Source organism: Pristis pectinata, chromosome 31 (genome assembly GCF_009764475.1).
Source record: "Pristis pectinata isolate sPriPec2 chromosome 31, sPriPec2.1.pri, whole genome shotgun sequence".
In the NCBI taxonomy this organism is placed as follows: domain Eukaryota; kingdom Metazoa; phylum Chordata; class Chondrichthyes; order Rhinopristiformes; family Pristidae; genus Pristis; species Pristis pectinata.
The window spans coordinates 12,367,596-12,388,223 of record NC_067435.1 but is presented as its reverse complement, the minus strand read 5'-3'; the positions used below and the strand labels follow the sequence as shown (position 1 = coordinate 12,388,223).

Genomic DNA, 20,628 nt, shown 5'->3' with positions numbered 1-20,628 from the left:
GAGTTTGCACGTTCTCCCTGTGACCGCGCGGGTTTCGGGTTTCCTCCCGTATCCCGCAGACATGCAGGTTTGTAGGTTAGTTGGCTGCCGAAAGTTGCCCCCAGTGTGTGGAGAATGGGAGAATAGGTTACAGGCAGAATTAGTAGGGGGATGGGATTTCCCTGTGAGCTGGCATGGACTCGAGGGGTTGAATGGCCTCTTTCTACATCGCAAAGAAATGTGGGAATATGGAGAACAGAGCTTCTTCTCCCAGGACCAAGGAAGGTTGAGAGGAAATGTGACAGAGCGTACAACCTCATGGCTCAACCTCAACCGCAGATAAGGGAGAGAGTTCCCATTAACAGTAGGTCACACAGAGTCAAAGTGGTGGGTAAATGATACATGGGAGGGTGAGGAGTAACTTATACAGTGCCTTATACAGGGTGTAGTTAGGATCCAGAACTCAGTGTCCGTAGAGGTGCTGAAAACACGGTTAATCAGAATTTCATGAGGGAAGTGGATAGGCACTTAGGAAATAATCTGCTGACCATGGGGAAAATGGAAGGGAATGGGACTATTCTGCTGCAAACTGGCATAGATTCAATGGGCTGAATGGCCTCTTTCTATGTTGTAAGGGAATAAAGATGGAAGTAATTGGAGGGCTGTAGGGAAAGAGCAGGGAGAGGCACCAACTGCTTCAATCTATCAAAGAGCAAGCATAGGTTAGATGGGCTGAGTGATCGTCTTCCTGCTGCCGAGATCCAGCACTTTTGCCCCGACTCACCGTTACGATTAGACGTTTCTCTTGGTAGTACTGGACCAATGGGACAGCGTTTTGCTTGAAGGTGGCGAGCCGCCGGTGGATGGCCTTGGGGTTGTTGTCAGGCCTGCCTTGTTCTGCTCGCTTCTCCAACCTCTCCCTCAGCCGTAAATTGGCGCAGGCAAGATAGATCACCAGGTCCGGCACACAGATCTGAGGCAGACAACCTGCAGGGTTAGCTTCAGGTATTTGCAAAAAATGTTCACAGCAATTTTCCTGCCCAAGGTTCTATCCACCTGCACTTTCAACTTTTCCACTCTTATCCACGTCGGTCTAGCGGTTGCCCAGTGGATCACCCAGCACCTCCATCCTTACTGAAGGTCGGTGCTAGCTGCCAACCTTGTGCCCAGTGAATGTTTAAAGAGAGTGTCACCAAAATCGTCTGGTTTGATGGGTTGGTTTGAATCAGAATGTGTTTGGGATCAAATCCACGGAGCACATAATCCCGGCTAAACACAAAATGCTGGAGGATCTCAGCGGGTCAGGAAGCATCTATGGAGGGAAATAGACAGTTGGTGTTTCAGATGAAGTGTCCTGACCTGAAACGTCGACTGTCCATTTCTCTCCATAGATGCTGCCCGACCCGCTGAGATCCTCCAGTTTTTTGTGTGTTGCTCCAGATTCCAGCATCTGCAGTCTCTTGTGTCTCCATAATCTGACACTTGAAGGAACTATTGACAGAGTCCCACAGGGGAGCAGTATAGAGGGAGTGCTGCACTATCAGAGATATGGTTCTGTGAGATCACTGCACAGCTGGAGGTGCAACACAGACGGAGGGCCGCACTGTCAGAGGGGCAGTACTGAGGGAGTGCCGCACTGTCAGAGGGGCAGTACTGAGGAAGCACCAAGCTGCTGGAGGGCAGAATTGAGGTAGCACCCCACTGTCAGGGGGTTGAACCTGCAGAGGTATGCAGTGCTGGAGGGGCAGTGCTAGGCAATCACCACACTGTCAGCAGTACAGTACTGAGGGAGTTCTGCACTCTCAGAGAGGCAGAACTGAAGGAGTGATGCACGACTGGAAAGGCAGCATTGATGGACCATCGGGGGAGAGGTACTGAGGGAACCCCACACTGTAGGAGGTTCCAGGTTTCTCACCAGATGTCAAACCATTGCCCTGTCTGCTCTCGGACCCTGCCAAAGGCTTTCTGGCTGTTGGGAAGCCCGGAGATTGTGAAATATGTAATAGAAACATTGTTCTCTTTGTGCCGAGTTCTCAGAGAAATGACTGCACCTGATCATCGAAACAGATCGCTTGGGAAACCTCTCGTGGGAAGCCATCGATCACAAAGCCCTGAGCGTCTGGATGCTGCATCAGCTGCTGCTTGATCTCACTTATTGTTGTCTCCTGCAGAAGAAGGTGCAAGGAGTCAGTAACGGACCTGGAATTCGGATGGTTGGTCACACCTTTGCTGAGCTTCTGTTGCATGGTGTGGGATTTCAGACATTGTAACTTAAGTGGGACCCACTTGGCAGGCATGGTAGTGTAGCGGTTAGCATAATGCTTTACAGTGCCAGCAACCCGGGTTCAATTCTGGCCACTGCCTGTAAGGAGTTTGTACCTTCTCCCTGTATCTGCGTGGGTTTGCTCCGGGTGCTCTGGTTTCCTCCCACATTCTAAAGACGTACGGGTTAGGAAGTTGTGGGCATGCTATGTTGGCGCTGGAAGTGTGGCGACACTTGCGGGCTGCCCCCAGAACACTCTATGCAAAAGATGCATTTCACTGTGTGTTTCGATGTAATGTGACTAATAAAGAAACCTTATCTTGTCTTATGTTATCTTAAACAGAGGGAAGCTACAGGAAAGCAGATGAATGTAGCTGACAGGCGATTGTATTAAAGCAGATGTTTGGCTGTGTGAGTGTGTAGGTATTCCAGCCTGTCTGTGACTAAAGGAGCCATCCCTCCTTCAGATTGGTTCTGAGCCTCACCTCCCCACACAGGGCTTCCACTAATTTGTTGGTTACCCTGGCTTACCATCCACGCAGCGATTGTTGGCAGGCTGGTTAACCACAGAGGCACCACAACCAAGTCTCATTCCATTCTCAACAGCCCTCCCACTTGCCCTTCCCCCTTTGCAACCATCACTGGGAAGTGCATAAGAATGAAGATCTTGGCTCTTTTGAGCTCAGGACCACTGAGACCCAACAAATCAGTTCCCATTGGTTGAGAACAGAAATATCTGCAAAAGTCTGAGGTAAAACTAGGACCTTTCCTGGATGGTAAGACACAAGCCACCGTTTATTAAACGGGTTACTGAGGGAGCGGAGTAGATACCTATTGTTTATTTCCTGTGGTGTGGTGTAACTGGGAGCCAGTGTAGGTCAGCAAGGAGGGGCGGTGGGTGACCAGGAAGTGGGGAGTGGATTACTCCACACCTCCTCAGCACCTCATTCTCACCCTCTTTTTCAAATCCTTCCATGGATTTCACCCTCCCTATCTCTGTAATTTCCCCCTGCCCTCTAACCCATCAAGATATTACAGCTCATCCAATTCTGGTCTCTTTGCCCCTTTAATAGCCTACCATTGGCAAGGTGCCATCACCTGCAGAGACCCTAATCTCTGGAATTCCCTCCCCAGCTCCCTCTTTCCCCCCTTAAAACCTCCCTCCCCAACCAAACACTTGCGTGCCTGTCTCTCGATGCCAGTTTTGTTTGATGATACTCCCCTGAAAAACCCTGAGATTTTATCTCTACAGTTAAAGGAGCTATGGAACTGGAAGTTGTTGTTGTCAAGCTGAAGATGATTGGCAGCAATGAACAACCAATTAAAACACAAATGCAGGGTCTGGTGACCCCGCCCCCACCTGTGGTGCCAGCTCCCCGTTGGTGATGATTTTTGCTATCAGGCCCCACTTCCTATTGGTGCTTGCGTTGTGCAGCATCTTCTCACGCAGGAGCTCTCCCACAGAGATGTAGGTGAATCCATAGCGCTCCGCAATTTTCATGCTCTGGGTCCCCTTGCCGCTGGCTGGCCCTCCTTCAGAAGTGGGGGAACGAGAGAGATGGGGTGAGCGAAAGAAAGAGGAGAAAACCTGAAAACACGTGCGTGGTAAAAACAAGCAGGGAAGAGTGTGGTGGGCGGGTCACCGCTGCTCGCACAGGTGGACATGCAGGTCTGACAAAAGGTCTCGGACCTGCAACACTTATTGTTTCCCACTCCACAGATGCTGCCTGACCTGCTGAGTGTTTCCGATATCTTCTGTCTTTATTTCAGATTTCCAGCATCCACATTTTGATTTTGATTTTCAAGCAACCCACTTGATTGGCTTTGCAACTTATCGCACTGCACTTTCTCTGTAGCTGTGACACTTTACTCTGTATTGTACAATAATAAACCAATACCAATACCATTCACCGCCCTAAGCATTCATGTCCTTCATCACTGTCACACCATGGCTGTGGTGCGTGCCATCTATTAAGTACTCCAGTTTACTTGCCTGGGCTACTCCCAAATCCGGAACCCCCTACTGCCCAGAAGGGCAAGGGGAACACCATCAGAGTAAGGCACCACCCTAACTTCGAAATACACCACCTTTCCTTCATCGTTGCTGGGTCTTAATCCCAGCGCGGTGGGAGCACCGTCACCAGAAGGGCAGCTCAGCCCCACCGTCTCAGGAGGAACTAGGGATGGACACTGACACCCAGAAATTAAATTTTAAGAAGTTGTTGCCTCCGACCTTTTGAAGATTATCTCATCTGATGAAGATATTCCGATTATTTAAAAGTAGAACTTCTGGAAAAGGTGGAGATTCAGTTGGCCATTTTAAAATAAAGAACAGGAGAGTGATGTTGGCTTGTTTGGTAACACTGACAGAAAAGGCAACTGTGTGAAGACCCTCTCCCATTGAACAATGCAGTTATTAAAATGAAGCATCTAATCTAATTCATATATATCTGTGTTTCTGTGTGTGTGTGTGTGTGTGTGTGTGTGTGTGTGTGTGTGTGTGTGTGTGTGTGTGTGTCTGTCTGTCTGTCTGTCTGTCTGTCTGTCTGTGTGGTGTGTGTTTCTATGTGTATTTGTCTGTGCATGTTTGCATGTGTGTCTGTGGCATGTATGGTGTTTGTGTGTGTGATGTTTGTGTGTGTGTGTGTCCGTGTGTGTCTCCGTGTGTGTCTGTGGTGTATGTGTGTTTCTATGTGTGTGTGTGTCTGTGTTTGTGTATATGTGTATATCTGTATGTTTGCATGTGTATCTGTGTCTGCATGTTTCAGTGCGTGTGTGTCTGCATGTGTGTGTGTGTGTGTTTGTATGTGTGTCTGTGTGTGCATGTGGGTCTGTGTGTGTGCAAGTGTGTATACATAGGAGTTACATGAGTAGAATCGTGCAAGGTTTAGGAAGTATGGCAGGAAGGATCTGGTTCCCTCAGTGCCGAGCTCAATAACCTGGGGCATGGAACAAGGCAGCTGGTAGAAGGGGACTTGCGAAGAATATTTTCCGCCAGAGGGCAGTGAAGGTTTGGAACTCGCCACCTGACAGGGCAGTAGGGGCAGAAACCTTTGCCACATTTAAACCATGTGAAGGTGGCTAAAGAACACAGACTGGGAGCTGGGAAGCTTGATTCTTCCGGATAGCTTTTGACGTGCAATGGGCTGAATGGCCTCTTCTGTGCCGAAAATATCTCTGATCCATTTGAAGGTTATTGCCGAATTGGAGTAGTGGACTCTGTCTGATATTATTCCATCAAACTTGGCCACTTTCCATACAATTCATCTTCATTTGGTATGTAATGAGATCATACTCAGGAGGGGCAAAGGGTCAGGACCCCGTGGTGTGGGATTCTTCCCAGGGTTTTGGGAGTTCTGTTCTGTCACTGCATCCATGGGAACTGGAGTGCTTTCCCAGTGTAATCAAGGACAGTCCCTTTATAGGACTCAAAGGAATGTCTTCCACTGAACATTATTTTTGTCACAATTGTATTAATATAGTGGAAATTTCATATGAACACTTGGAAAATAGACATCAGGGGAACTTCGATCCGACTGGGGGAATGGGAATCAACTGGATTAAAAGAAAAGGAAAGGAGATTTTAATCCAACACCATTTCCCCTTGCATTCCAGGGGCTTTTACTTTCCTAAGTGATCTGCCGTGTGTGACATTAGATGGAACTGGAAGCATTGAAAGAGATGGCAAAAAGTTGTCCAATCCTAATTGAACCCAGCCTACTTGTGTGAGCCATGATAGGTGGGACCAGAGGTGAAGAGATGTAATTGGCATCTTCCCTCACTCGGTGGTGAACTTACCGATGACCAGGATGACCCTTGGCCTGGGTTTTGAGGGGTCAAAGACCACATATTCCTCAATCAGCTCATCCGTCTCCGACAGGTCTGTGTCGCTCTCGATGGAGAACTGGTGAATGGGAGGCAGTCGATCGTACCGGTCATGGGCCAGGCTGTGACTCTCAGAGAGGACTGAGGGGTACACAGAAAACAGAAACACACACAGTGATAGCACAGTAAGGACCAAGTCACAGTGACAACCTGGGACAGTCAACCTGTCCTCCCTTGCTGCACTGACCCCAACCACTCTTTCTGCACGACTCCCCACCTTCCACAGAGCAGCTTGGCTGATTTACATTAATTTACAGGCATTGTACACCCACATATTCCACTAAGTTGCAACTTAAACCCACACCATCATTTAAACTAATATGAATTTTTATTTTCAATGACCAGCATTAAATGACAAGATTTCCACTTTCATCAATGCAAAAGTGTTTGCCACATTTTAATTTTCCTCTTGCTATTTCAACATTTCTGTTTCCAATATTAGCACCTGTCTTCACGTCACCTTGCAGTCCCTGTGACACAAACTCGCGACGTCTAGTTGGGGACTTTCTCTTCCCAGAACCTTCCTACCACTGGAATCTCTTCAGTAGATGCCGTATGCGCAATAAATTGTATTTATGATGACAAATAAATTTACGCTGAAGCATTAAACTCAGATACAGCACTGAGCTGAGCTACAGGGGGCTGTGGAAGGTGGGGGGGGGGTGTTGGATGGAACATACTAACTGTGCCAACACCTCAGAGTTATCTCAGATCTAATAGAGTCATAAAGCAATACAGCATGGAAACAGGCCCTTCGGCCCAGCTCGCCCATGCTAACCACGATGCCCACCAAGCTAGTCCCGTTTGTCAGCATTTGGCCCATATCCCTCTAAACCCCTCCTATCCATGTACTTGTCCAAATGTCTTTTAATGTTCTCCAAATTCCAGATGTCCTCCAGTTCTGAAAAAGGTCATCATCCTAAAATGTTAACTCTGTTTCTTTCTCACAGATGCTGCCTGACCTGCTGGGTGTCTCTAGCACTTTCTGCTTTTATTTCAGATTTCCAGCATCTGTGGTGATTTGCTTTTCGACTAGGGTTAACTGAAGTGTTCTTAGCACCTTTCATGAAGCGAAAGGATTCATCCCTTTCCAAAGACTAGCCAAGAGCTTTCATAGGAATTGGGTTACCTGCTTCCTCCTGAGGTGTTCGGTTTCCAACTAATGGGCCTATCAGCTTCACTCCTCCCAGTGTTGGCCTCAGTGGGTGCCCGAATGCCAACCATCGTGGGATTGGTGCAATCCCATCCGAGAAGCCTGCAGGGCACTGGCCTCATTGACACGGAGGGGAGATCACCTGACTGAGTCCCAAGCGCACTGATGATGCCAGTCATAAAGGCTTCCACCTCCCACAACTAGATGTGCAAGTTCCTCACCGTTTGACTCTGAGCCTGCCTTTTGCCTTTCTAGTTATAAATATATTTTAAATGTTGCGAACAGGCAGGCGGTCAGTAAAAAGGAGTTGTGGAGAGCTTTCTATATTTCTATGGGAGTAAGGCAAGGTACGGTTCTGCACATTGGCTGTTGCATTAAACCCCGAGCTGGACACATATTTATTCAGTGGACTCTTCCCATTTACCAAGTGTGGAGTCAATGATATTCCTTTCAGCAGCATGATGTGACAGGTCTTGTGTAGGAAAATAATTCCAACATGCATTTTGTACAACTTGGGAATAAAGTAGCGTTTCAAATGAGTTGAGGTTCAGTGGTGTCCACCAGTAGACACGCCAGATAACCTGTACTTTGAGGCCACATAAACCAAGATGTGTGATGCCCAGAAACAAGAGCAATGAAAATTAAACTCAACAACCCTTTTACTTCACTTTTTAGCCCACCCAATCCTTCAGTTATTTTCCCCCTTAATTTTGCATTTGCTCCTTTCCCTCTTCTGTCCAGCCTTGCATCAGATCATCGTCAGGAACCTTTCCCTCCCCATCACCTTACAATAGTCCTTTAATCCACTCCTGCAGGCTTCTAACTGATCTTCTGACCAGGGATTTAAAACTGAACTGGAGTGGGGGTGGATGTGATAGGGAGGGCACCGAGTTACCGCTTCGATACATGGCTCTCCTCCCCTGGCTCCCACCGACAGGTGGCAGTGCCCGCCTCTCCTGAACGATGAACGTATCCCATCGCACCCTCTCCAGTCCACCAATCTCCTTGACTTTCTTCAGGCAGTTCTCCAGGTACTCAATGGGTTCCTCAGGACGATGGTACATCAGGCCTGTCAACATACTCTGGGGAAGAAGAAGACAGTGATAAGATAAGATATCTTTATTAGTCACATGTACATCGAAACACACAGTGAAATACATCTTTTGCGTAGAGTGTTCTGGGGGCAGCCCGCAAGTGTCGCCACACTTCTGGCGCCAACATAGCATGCCTACAACTTCCTAACCCGTACGTCTTTGGAATGTGGGAGGAAACTGGAGCACCCAGAGGAAACCCACGCAGACACAGAGAGAAGGTACAAACTCCTTACAGACAGTGGCCGGAATTGAACCCAGGTCACTGGCGCTGTAATAGCATTACGCTAACCGCTACACTACAGTCACATGTACATTGAAACACACAGTGAAATACATCTTTTTGCGTAAAGTGTTTTGGGGCAGCCTGCAGGTGTCGCCATGCTTCTGGCGCCAACATAGCATGCCCACAACTTCCTAACCTGTACGTCTTTGGAATGTGGGAGGAAACTGGAGCACCCGGAGGAGACCCATACAGACACACAAGGAGAACGTACAAACTCCTTACAGACAGTGGCCAGAATTGAACCTGGGTCACTGGCGCTGTAAAGCGTTACGCTAACCTCTACACTACCGTGCCTGCAGCAACTGAGCCTGGCATCAACAACCAATTTAGGTTCCACATGAGATCATGGACTGACATGGGATCAATAATCAACTTGGGATAATACTCACATGGGTTCAATAGTAAATATTGATCAATAATCGACATAAAATCAATGATGACCTAGGATCAGAATCACTGAATGGCTATAGCATGGATGGAGGCTATTCAACCTGTGAAGTCTGCACTGGTGGCACCCCAGCCCCCCTAGCTCTATTCACACCCTCTCCTCATGGCTGTGTTAATGATTTCCTTTCAGATACTTATTCAGCTCAAATAATCAGCAGGATCAATAATCACCTGGGATGAATAATCAACATAGAATCAATGATCATCATGAAAACAAGAATCAGCAAGGAATCAATAATCACTTGGGACGAATAATCAACATGGGATCAAAATTTGTGCCTCATGACTAATGAACATGGAATCGATAATCACAAGTTTGAATAATTAGTGAATAAATATGGATTCATTAACATGAATCAATGATCGCACTGTATGAATAGTCAACATGGAATCGATAACCAACATGGAATCAATAATCACGGGATGAATAATCAATATGAAATCAATGATTGACTTAGTTTCTCTTGTTTAGAAGTCACTTTTTAAAATCTTTTAATAGTTTTGAAGAGACACAGTTATTTTACATTAAGGGTATTTACGGATGATCGATAGTGCTCTCTGAATTACCATCAAACACAGCAATGGTGGCAGAGATTATTTTTACTGAGGCGGAACTTGTTCTGCTTGGAATGCTAATATGCTGTGCACTGAGTGTGGAGGTGTTATTCACAGAATTGTGATTCAGAAGACTCCTCACCCTCCGCCCCCACAGTTATTAAACCAAGGTTCCTCACCCACTCCCTCAACAACAATAACAACAACTTCATTTATGGAGCACCTTACGTGCTTGATTGGCACCTCATCCATCATCCTAAATATTCACTCCCTCTACCACTGGCTCACCATGGCTGCAACTACTTTGCAGGACCATTATCAAACATTGCAAAATTAACACTGAGCCACATAACAAGATATTGGGCCAGAAGTATAGTCCAAGAAGTATGTTTTAAGGAGCATCTTAGAAAGAAACAGAGAGGTGGAGATTTAGAGAGGGAATTCCAGAACTTGGGGCCTCAGCACACTGCCAATGGGAGAATGATTAAATTCAGGGAATGATCAAGAAGCTGGAATTAGAGGAGGGCAGAGATTTTGGAGGGCTGTAGAACTTGAGGAGGTTGCAGCTTTAGAGAGAGCCAAAACCATGGGGGTTTTGATTTGAAGTTGAAAACGTTAAAAGCAGGGCATTGCTTAAATGAGAGCCTGCAAGGGTCAGCGGGGGCAGAGAGATGATAGGAGCTTGGAATGATGTGAGAGAGGATGTGGGCTTTGGATAGTGCAAGTTTACCCATTGTAGAATGGAGGACTGTGTGAGAAATGTTCATAGCCCCTCTGATTACTAACTTGAAACCTCTGCCGCTGTGCATTGAAATATCCACCCTCCATGCCTTTATGTTAACTGCTTCCATTATAAATAATATGTTCACACTTACAATGGAAACTTGCTATGTAAATGCGTCACACTGTAATTACATCCTCCTGGTGGATGGTGGTGCTATAGCACCCTGGCTGTCCCTTTCTGCAGCCTAACATTCAAACACAGCCCAACTTCCTCTTCTTTGCAGAACATGCTTTGGATTTTGACTATGAATAATTTTGAATATTACATGATCAAAATGTACAACTATAAGCTAGGGAACTGATAACATCAGCACTCCAGGGCTCTGTTACCCTGTGCCTCACACACCACTTTACTTGAACTCTCCCCTTCATTGGGCATCCAAGGTCAAAATGATCTTGTGTTTCAGAAGATGAGATTATTGGTTAATTAATTATTTTCAAGAGAGCATTGAGTACATGTGCAGTTAAAGGCAAACATTGAGAACACAGAACCACTTCCTCTTCTTTTCAAAATACATGAATGCACCCACTGTTCTTCCCACCAGTGTGGTTCAATGAGCTGCACTCTTGCCTCTATAGAACATAGAACACTACAGCACAGTACAGGCCCTTCAGCCCACAATGTTGTGCCGACGTTTTATCCTGCTGTAAGATCCATCTAACCCTTCCCTCCCACATAGCCCCCTATTTTTCTATCATTCATGTGGCTATCTAAGAGTCTCTTAAATGTCCCTAATGTATCTGCCCCCACCACCTCTGCAGGCAGTGCGTTCCACGGACCCACCACTCTCTGTGTAAAAAAACTTACCCCTGACATCCCCCTCATACCTTCCTCCAATCACCTTAAAATTATGTCCCCTCATGTTAGCCATTGTTGCCCTGGGAAAAAGTCTCTGACTTTCCACTTGATCTATGCCTCCTATCATCTTGTACACCTCTATCAAGTCACCTCTCATCTTCTCTCCAAAGAGAAAAGCCCTAGCTCACTCAACCTATCCTCATAAGACATGTTCTCCAATCCAGGCAACATCCTGGTAAATCTCCTCTGCACTTGGGTGCACAAATCCAGACTGACACCTCAGTGCAGTGCAGAGTGAGGGCTGCACCATTGGAGCTGCCACCTTTCAGACGAGGGGCATTAATCTGGGGCCCCATCTGTTCACTCAGGTGGATGTGAAGCATCCCGGGGCAATGTTTTGAAAAAAGGTCTTGGGAGTTATTCCTGATGTCCTGTCCAATCCTTACCCCCACACAATATTACAAAAGTGTTTGGTCCTTATCACGTTGTGTTTGGAGTCATTTAATACAGAAGCAGGCCCTTCGGCCCATCCTGTCCATGCCTGCCATCAAGTGCCCATCTATATTAATCCCATTTACCAGCACTTGGTCCTTAGTCTGCTATGCCTTGATGTAACTTGCTGTGTGCAAACCAGTAGAATGCTTTCTGTAATGGTGACCAGAGTGCTTCAGAGGCACTTGGGGACTGAATGTGCATCAATCTGTGGAGGGGAGCTTGAACCAAGAGCCAAGGCCAGCAATAACTTTGACTTTCCCTCAGTTCTGGGTTCACTTTCTGACCAGGAAACCAAGAGTAAAAGCCAAGGCCTTTGTACTAAGATGGTTCCTGAAATGTGAAGGGGAGAAGATGATAACGTGAGAATAAGTGATTAAATAACACAATTAAAATTTGAATGGTTAAGGCAAGATCGTAGGCTGCTGAAATCTGATCATTTCAAAGAACATTTTCCAGGCATCCGGAAAGAGCAAAGGAGAAGTTCTTACTGGAGAGCTCTTTTAAAGAGCCAGCACAGGTTCAGTGGGCCAAATGGTCTCCTACTTTGTTACAAGAAATATAAATGGGAGTTGGTCATCCAGCTTTTCGAGCCTGCAACATAGCTGATCTTCCATCTCAGCAATATTTTCCAACACTATCCCCATATCCCTCGATTCCGTTAATGCCCAGAAATCTGTCGATCCCTGTTTTAAATGAATATAATGACTGAGATCACAAGACCAAAAGCAATGGGAGCAGGAGAGACCATTCAGCCCCTTGAGTCTGGTCCACCACTCAATGGGAGCATGGCTGACCTGACATTCCTCAAGCCAACTTTCCAGCCCTTTCCTGATAATCTTTGATTCCCTTCTGGATTAGAATTCCATCCACTTCAGCCTTAAATGTACACATAAGTCTGCCCCCTCAGCTCTGTGGGGCAAGGAGTTCAATAACTCTAAGAGAAGAAATTTTTCCTCTTCTAAATCTTACATGGTCACCCACATTCTGAGACAACAATCTCTTTTCTGGATCCTCTCAGCATTTACCCTGAGTAGTCCCCTAAGAATCTAATATGGTAGAACAAGATTGCATCTCATTCTTCTAAACTCCAATGAGTAAAGTCCCAATCTATTTAACTTTTCCTTGAAGGACAATCCCTCCATACTGGCATGATCCTAGTGAACCACCTCCGAACTTCCTGAAAAAGCGGGACCAGAATTGTTTACAGGACTCCACATAGAGTCTCACTGGTGCCTTGTACTAATGAGATTTTCCTACATTTATACTCCAACACCCCTTGAAATCAGGGTCAACTTTCCATTAGCCTTCCCTATTCCCTGCTGTGCTAGCTTTCTGTGTTTTATACATAAGGACCCCCAAATCCCTTTGCCCTGTGGCTTTTTGCAAATTTTCACTAAGTAAGGCTCTGTTCTTTTGTTCTTCCTTCTGAAATGAACAATATCACATTTTCCCATCATCTACTCCATTTGCCAATTTTTTGCCCACCCACCTTACCTGTAGATATCTGTAAACTCTTTGAACATTCCTTGCAGCTGATCTTCACACCTACGTTTGTGCCATTCCATACATTCACTTCCTTCTCCAAGTCGCTACATATTATAAACAGTTGAGGTCCCAGAATCGAGCCCTGTGGCACCCCCACTGGACACAGGTTGCCAACTCAAAAGTGACCCCCTTATCCTGACACTTTGTTAGTCAGACCTCTATCCTTCCAATATATTACCTCCAATACCATGGGCTCTTATCTCATGATTGAACCTTTTATGAGGAACCTTATTGTAGGTCCCTTCTATACACTCTGGTCAACATTTCCTCAAACAATCTCTAATCAGACACAATTTTCCTTTCATGATTCTATTAGGTTTGATTATGATTTCGCAAATGTGCTGCTCAATACCTCAATAAATGATTCTTATGTATTTCAACAGTAGATGTTTGGCTCATCAGCCTATAGTTACCTGCTTTGTGCCCCCCCACCCCCCTTCCCTCTTCTTTCTGGTTTTCCAATTCCTGGTACATCTCCAGAATCTGAATTAGCCTCCACAGTCCTCCAGGATGGAGGCTTCCAAAGTTTCACCATCCTCTGAATAAGAAATTTCTCTGAATCTCAGTCCTAAACATCAGACCCCTTATTCTCAAACTGCACCCCCTGGTCCTGGACTCCTCAGCCGGGGGAGACGAGCTCCCTGCACCAACAATGCCATGGCCTTTACAAATGTTTTAGCTTTTGATGAGATGTCATCTCATTTTTCTAAATTCAATTCAGTCCCAGCTTACTCAACCTCCCCTCACAGCAAACCCGCCACCCTTGGAACCAGGCCAGTGAATCTGTTGAACTCCTCCTAAGATAAATACATCTTTTTTAGGTAGGAAAACCAATATTCCAGGTGTGTTCTCTGAAAGCATTATGTAATTGTAATCAGACTCCTGTATTCAAATGCTCTCATAATTAAGGCTAACGTACCATTTGCCCTTCTGACTGTTTGCTGCACCTGCATGTTGGCCTTCAGTACATCAATGTTACCTGCTCTCTTACCTTTAAGAAAATGCTCCACCTTTCTGTTACCTGAACCAAAGTGGATGACCTCACATTTCTCCACATTATATTCCATCTGCCATGTTCTCACCCATTCGCTGGGTTTGCCCTTAAAGCCTCTTTACATTCTTCTCTATATTCTCAATTCCACCCGGTTTCCCATTGCTGATAATCTCGGAAATAGTGCAGTTAGTCCCCTTAGACATGTCACTGATATAGATGGCGAACAGCTGGGGCCCAAATGCCAATCCCTGCAGTCACACCCTATATTCATGAGGAAAATAAGAACATAAACATAGACCAGTACAGCACAGGAACAGGCCCTTCGGCCCACAATATCTGTGCCAACCATGATGCTAAATTAAACTAAACCCCTCTAACTGCACATGATCCATATCCCTCCATTCCCTGCCTGTTCATGCGCCTGTCTAAATGCCTCTTAAATGCCACTGTCGTATCTGCCTCCACCACCACCCCGGCAGCATATTCCAGGCACCCACCGCTCTCTGTGTAAAAAACTTGCCTTGTAAGTCTCTTTTAAGCTTTTCCCTTCTTATTTTAAAGCTATGTCCTTAGTATTTGACACTTCCACTCTGTTGGGCTGAAAGGCCTGTTTCTGGGATGTACAACTCTATGTCTTCATGATGATAGGTTGGAAGTTCCTTGTTCCCTTTCCTTCTTCTCTTAAGTACTGGAGTCACATTTGCTATCTGCAAGAGCAGTTCCAGAAACTATAGAACTTTGGAAGTTGATGGTTGATATCTGGGGCATCCACTGTCTCTAAAGCCACTCCTTTCAAACCCCTGGGAAGCAGATCATTGGGTTTTTCAGATTCATCAGCTTTCAAGCACACCAACCTCTCTAGAACTACTTTTAACAAATACTTTGTCCTTTTGGTTCCTCAGTCTTGCCCTTGACTCTGTAATATATCTGACACACAAAAAGTTCTGCAGATGCTGGAATCTGGAGCAATACACAAAAAAATTGCTGGAGGAACTCAGCAGGTCAGGCAGCATCTACGGAGGGAAATAAACAGACAGCCTGAAACATCAACTGTTTATTTCCTTCCATGGATGCTGCCTGACCTGCTGAGTTCCTCCAGCACTTTTTGTCTGTAATATATCTGGCAGGTTTTGTGTAGCCACTTATGTGAGGCCACACAGAAAGTAATTGTTTAATTTCTTTTCTGTTTCTTTATTCCTCATTATAAATTCTCTTATAAGGTGCCCACATTTGCCCGTGTGAGTCTTTTCCTTTCCGTGAACATGAAAGAAGTTCTTACAGTCTATGTTTACCTTCTACATCTGTCTACACTCAGATTCTATCTCACCTTTCTTTAATAATTCCTTGGTCCTCCTTCTGAAATGCTCTCAAATACTGAAATGTTCTGAAATACTGCTATTTCTGGCAACCCCATAAGCCTCTTGGAGACACAAGAGACTGCAGGTGCTGGAAACTGGAGCAACACACAATCTGCTGGAGGAACTCAGCGGGTCAAGCAGCATCTGTGGGAGGAAAGGAATTGTCAACATTTCTGATGCAGGGTTTCAACCCGGAATTCCATTTTCTTGGAACTATGAGTAAGGGCTTCTTAACCTTGAAGGGAAATGGATGGAATTTAACCAGAAAACCTACACAATTCTTTTCCTCCCACAGATGCTGCTCGACCCGCTGTGTTCCTCCAGCAGATTGTTTGTTATTTCTTAAGCCTCTTCCTTTGTCTTTATTTCTCCTGTCCAGTGGAGTTTAATCACTTTTCCTTTTGGGTTTTTGTGTCTGAAAGGAATATATATTTTATGCAACCTTTGTCTTGTTTCATTAAATGTCAACCATTGATAGTGGTCAGGCAATATATTTTCCCAATTAACCACAGGGATGCAAAAGGCACCATGGAAATGCAAGACTTTTTTTTCCATTTTCTTGGAACTATGAGTAAGGGCTTCTTAACCTTGAAGGGAAATGGATGGAATTTAACCAGGAAACCTACACAATCCCTGTCCTGCCTCTCTCAGTCCAATCTGATGATCTCTCCACTGCCCACTCTCCCTTCCCAGTCTCATCCTGTTTTCCTCTTCTTTCACTGAACATATTTATTTAGGAGTTCTTGCCCAAGGTGTGACCATGTAACCTCACTGAGCACTGCCGCCACATGTATCTCTGCCCCCAGCTCACAACCATACCCACATATTGTTCGGACGGGTCTTGGGAGTGGGAGCTTGGGAACTTTCATCCTTTGATTTTCCACCCCTGGAGTATAACGCAGACCACAACTCAGATGCAGGTTGTCACAAAGCATGTTACAATCGGGCGTTGCCAAGGTAACCTGGTAGAATGTTGACTGCCTGGTGTAAGTGTGCCACACGACACACTTGAATTGCAGAGAGAGTCATAGGAGGGAGAAAGATGGAACGCAATGAAATGTGTATATCTTGGCCATACTCTGAATATCCAACCCAGATCTCTCAGTTGGTGACGTCCCTTTGCAGACTCTACTGCTTTCTTGTCTCCCTTTGTAACTGTGAGGTTGACCGATATTCTGCCGCCCATGTCTTAACTCATGCCAACTTCTGTTCACCAATTTTCACCGCCTCCTAGTTCTCTCTGACCCACACATTCCTGGTTAAGCATCACCTTGATTTTAAAATTCTCATCCATTTTGAAATTCTCTCCGTTATTTCATTCCTCCCAACCTCCTCCGGCCCTAACGCCCTCCCCAATCTCCACAGTCACTAAATCTGACCTCTTGCATGTCCCTGACTTTAATTGCTCCACCAATGTCAGTCGTGGCTTCATGTGCCTGGGGTCCAAAGTTTCGGAATTCCATCCCTGGACGCCCTCTGTGTGAGAGATGCTCTTTCAAGCCTGTCTCTCTGTCCAACCTTCTGGCGACCTGCCCTATGTGTGAGGAAACTTGGAGCAATCTTCAATGTAAAAGGCGCTATATAAATGAATGATCTGGGATACATCCAGGACCTCTGGCTATGTTTGCATCAGACTTCGACTCATTCAAGTGGGGTGGGGGTCGTTGGAAGGACCTGCATTTATCGCATGTCCCTCATTGCCAAGAGCTAACTAACCAGCTGGGCCATTTCGGAGGGCGGTCAGGGGTTGCGGCAGTTCTGGAGTCACGCGTAGGCCGACCAGGTCGGTAGACTTCATTCCCTAAAAGACTATCTTGTCCTGCCCTCACCACATTACTCAGGGAGATCTCCTGTGATTGCCAAGGGTCACTGTTGCTAACTATTCCCACTGATCTCAGAGAGGCCAGGATAAAGGCTTTTACCAGATGACAGATATAATTACCCCTGTAAGTTTGAGACACTCCTGCTCTCTGTTGGTACCTGACACTCAGCTGTAATTACCTTCACAACTGACACATTCCTTTGACAGGTTGTGACTGTGACCAGTTCGTTTGCCGCCCCACTCACCCCGATGAGCAGAGTGATTCCATAAAGGCCAAGTTACTGGGCTCCAGTCCTCAGAGGAATGTTCGAGCTCACTTAGCAAGTCACATTTCCCTGACACATTGTTCACTGCCCTCACCGGCTAATTACTATGAATTTCAGGAGCTGCTTAATTCATGCCTCTTGGTAATGATGACTTTCGCTAATTTAGTGTGCTTGTGTTGCCATGGTACCCTGCTCTGGTTGAAGAGTGCTCTGCTGTGGACTCTTAGCCCTGCCACACCACAGAAGCAGCATCAGTGAAAGAACAGTGAACCCTCAGCGACATTACCTGTTCCCTGTCCAATGCCAGAAGCATTGGATGCATCACGGACAGTTCTATTACATCTCCTACTCTGAACTGACTGGAATATTCTATGCGTATCATTTACAGTAGATGCATCATGTATAACAAGTGTCAATCAACACTGTGCATGGAGCTGTATACACTTGGAACTATAACTGGGCTCCTGAGAGAGTCTGAAATGTGCACAGTGCTGCAATCATTCTCCGAACATGTTCAGAAGCAGAGACTGGAGATAAGAAACAAAGTGAATCTGAATCAGAGGCTCCTGATGATCTGGTCAGAGTCGGCGATGCGAAAGGGTTATCTCACCCTATTAGCAACCTACTGAACACAACTCAAACCCCACTCTGGAGGTTCGAGAGCTGGAATTACTGCTGCACGCTTTGTAGCAGATTCACACTTTGTTTTATTTCACATCGCAGTTCCACAGCTGGGGAATTTAAACAATTAATTAAATAAATCCTGAATAATAAGCCATTAGCAGTAAATGTAGACCATGAAATCAGCAGATTTGCATAAAGAAAATACTCCTGGTTCCCTAATATCCTCGGGGAAAGGGAGTCTACCAACCTGGTCAGTCTACACATGACCCTGGATCTGCTGCATCTCATAACTGCCCTCTGAAATAGCCCAGCTAGTTACTTTGCTCAAGTGGCAATTAGGGATGTGCAATAAATGCTGGCCTTTCTAACAATGCCCACGCATCTTGAATGAATTAACTAAAGTCTGCTGCAAATTTAGACGTATTGGATGTATCACAGATCATTCTGTCACATCTGTGAGCTGAGTGAAATGTTGCACGTGTATCAAATAGAGCAGACGCATCATCTGTAAGAGGAGTCACAGAGCTGCATGCACAGGACAGCTGCTGAGCTGTGGCTGGGCTTGTGAAACATGTCACAGAGCAGTGGGGTCATTCCTGTATCTCTGTGCTGGAACACCAGGCTGCTAGAGATGCTAAATCAGACCTTCCATTTTGGCAAGATGACTCCTCAGTGATCTCCAGTCCTGCCCTCACACACCCCTCTCAGCTCGTCCCAATGGCTGAACCTTCCCTCTGCCCAGCTCCTCTCCCTGCCACCTGAGGCAAAATCCAAATGATTATTGGCACGTTCTCCCGCACGCCGTCAAACACGGCAGAGGCATGCCGCACACGCACACACAATCACACACACACAAACATACACATTCACACACATACAATCATATGTACACACACATACATACAAACGTACACTCACATACATATTCACACACATATTCACACTTACACACATTCACACACATATGTACATACATATACTCACACATATACACACATGCTCACACACATACAAACATACATACACACACACACACACACACACACACACAAACACACAGCCACTCTCACAGACACACACACTACGGACACACACACACACTCATACACAAGCTGTCACACTCACAGCACTGTTACAGCCTTTACACCATGCCCGATGTCTGTGTATCTCAGACAGCGCTCTCTCTCATCAGATTGCAATCCAGAATCCCCTTATTTCTCCCAGTCCAAATGGTTAAATGGTTAACATTTCCATTTCCACAGGGCCAGATCTCCTGAAGGAGGCAGTATTGCATTGTGTCTGGATGGGGTGCAGGCAAGTCAGTGGTACAGTCAAGGCAGAGAGGGCACAGGGTTGCCCAGGTAGTGAGTGGGAGTGCGGTGTCTTCCATCAGAAATGAGGGGAGATGTAGAAGGAAGGGAGGGGATAGGGTTAGGACAATAGGGGAGTGGGGATGGAAAATTATACCTGAACATCTCCGGCATCTCCTGAACACTGGTTACACTGGCTAAACAGGTAGCATCCCTCCACCCACCCACCTCAACCCAGACTGTAAAGAAACATTCCAGCTTCGCTGATTCAGATTTTCACATGTCTAACATTCTATAATGGAGAGCATATGTAAGCTGCTAGACTCAAAATTTTTGTTCATGAAAATAAATTTTTTGAATCCTTACCTCAAACAGGAGAGGAATTTCCCTTTTAGAAATGTAGTCTTTAGCTTCACTGCTGCTCATCATGATAGAATCGCAGCCGGCTTCTGCTTCCAGAGCTCTCGAATTCCCTGGTGCTGAGACTGCTGCTTGTGCTCTCTCTCCCTCCCTCTCTCTCTCTCTCTCTCTCCCTCCCCCTCTCTCCCCTCCCTCTCTCTCCTCTCTCTCTCTGTCGCTCTCACAGTTGCTCTCGCTCTCCCTCTCTCAGATGCTCTCTTTTACACACACACTGACACACACACGCACATACAGAGGCAATCTCACTCTCCTGTCTCCCTTAGTTACTCCATCTCTCCCTCTGCCCCTATTCTGCTGCCTTTGTTGTGTTATTCCCTCTCACTCTGTCTCCCTCACTGTCTCACACATTCTCTTGGTCTACCTCAGTGTCTCTCGTTCTTTGTCTCTCTCTTTCTCTCTCTCATATATTTCCCTTCAGGTTCCTTTTTCCCCTGTTCTTTCTGTTTCTCTTTTACTCTCTTTTCCGCTTTCTGCTACTTGTCTCTGTCCCTCTCTCACTCACTCTGTCCTCCTCCCCCTCGGTCTCTGTCCCACACTTTCTTTCTCCTCCTTC

At 46.0% G+C, this 20,628-nt stretch overlaps 1 protein-coding gene across 1 annotated transcript in view; it reads right to left on the bottom strand.

Moving 5' to 3' along the window:
• LOC127585038 (adenylate kinase isoenzyme 5-like) overlaps positions 1-20,144 on the bottom strand; it is a 65,926-nt gene extending 45,782 nt beyond the window's left edge. Inside the window, exons 1-6 of the mRNA XM_052042168.1 lie at positions 20,022-20,144; positions 8,176-8,362; positions 6,041-6,208; positions 3,603-3,775; positions 2,031-2,144; positions 764-952 (exon numbers count right to left, since the gene is read on the bottom strand). Coding sequence (XP_051898128.1) covers positions 764-952; positions 2,031-2,144; positions 3,603-3,775; positions 6,041-6,208; positions 8,176-8,362; positions 20,022-20,084 — 894 coding nt within the window. The 5' untranslated portion in view covers positions 20,085-20,144. The remainder of the gene's footprint in view (positions 1-763; positions 953-2,030; positions 2,145-3,602; positions 3,776-6,040; positions 6,209-8,175; positions 8,363-20,021) is intronic.
• Between the last annotated feature and the right edge of the window lie 484 nt (positions 20,145-20,628).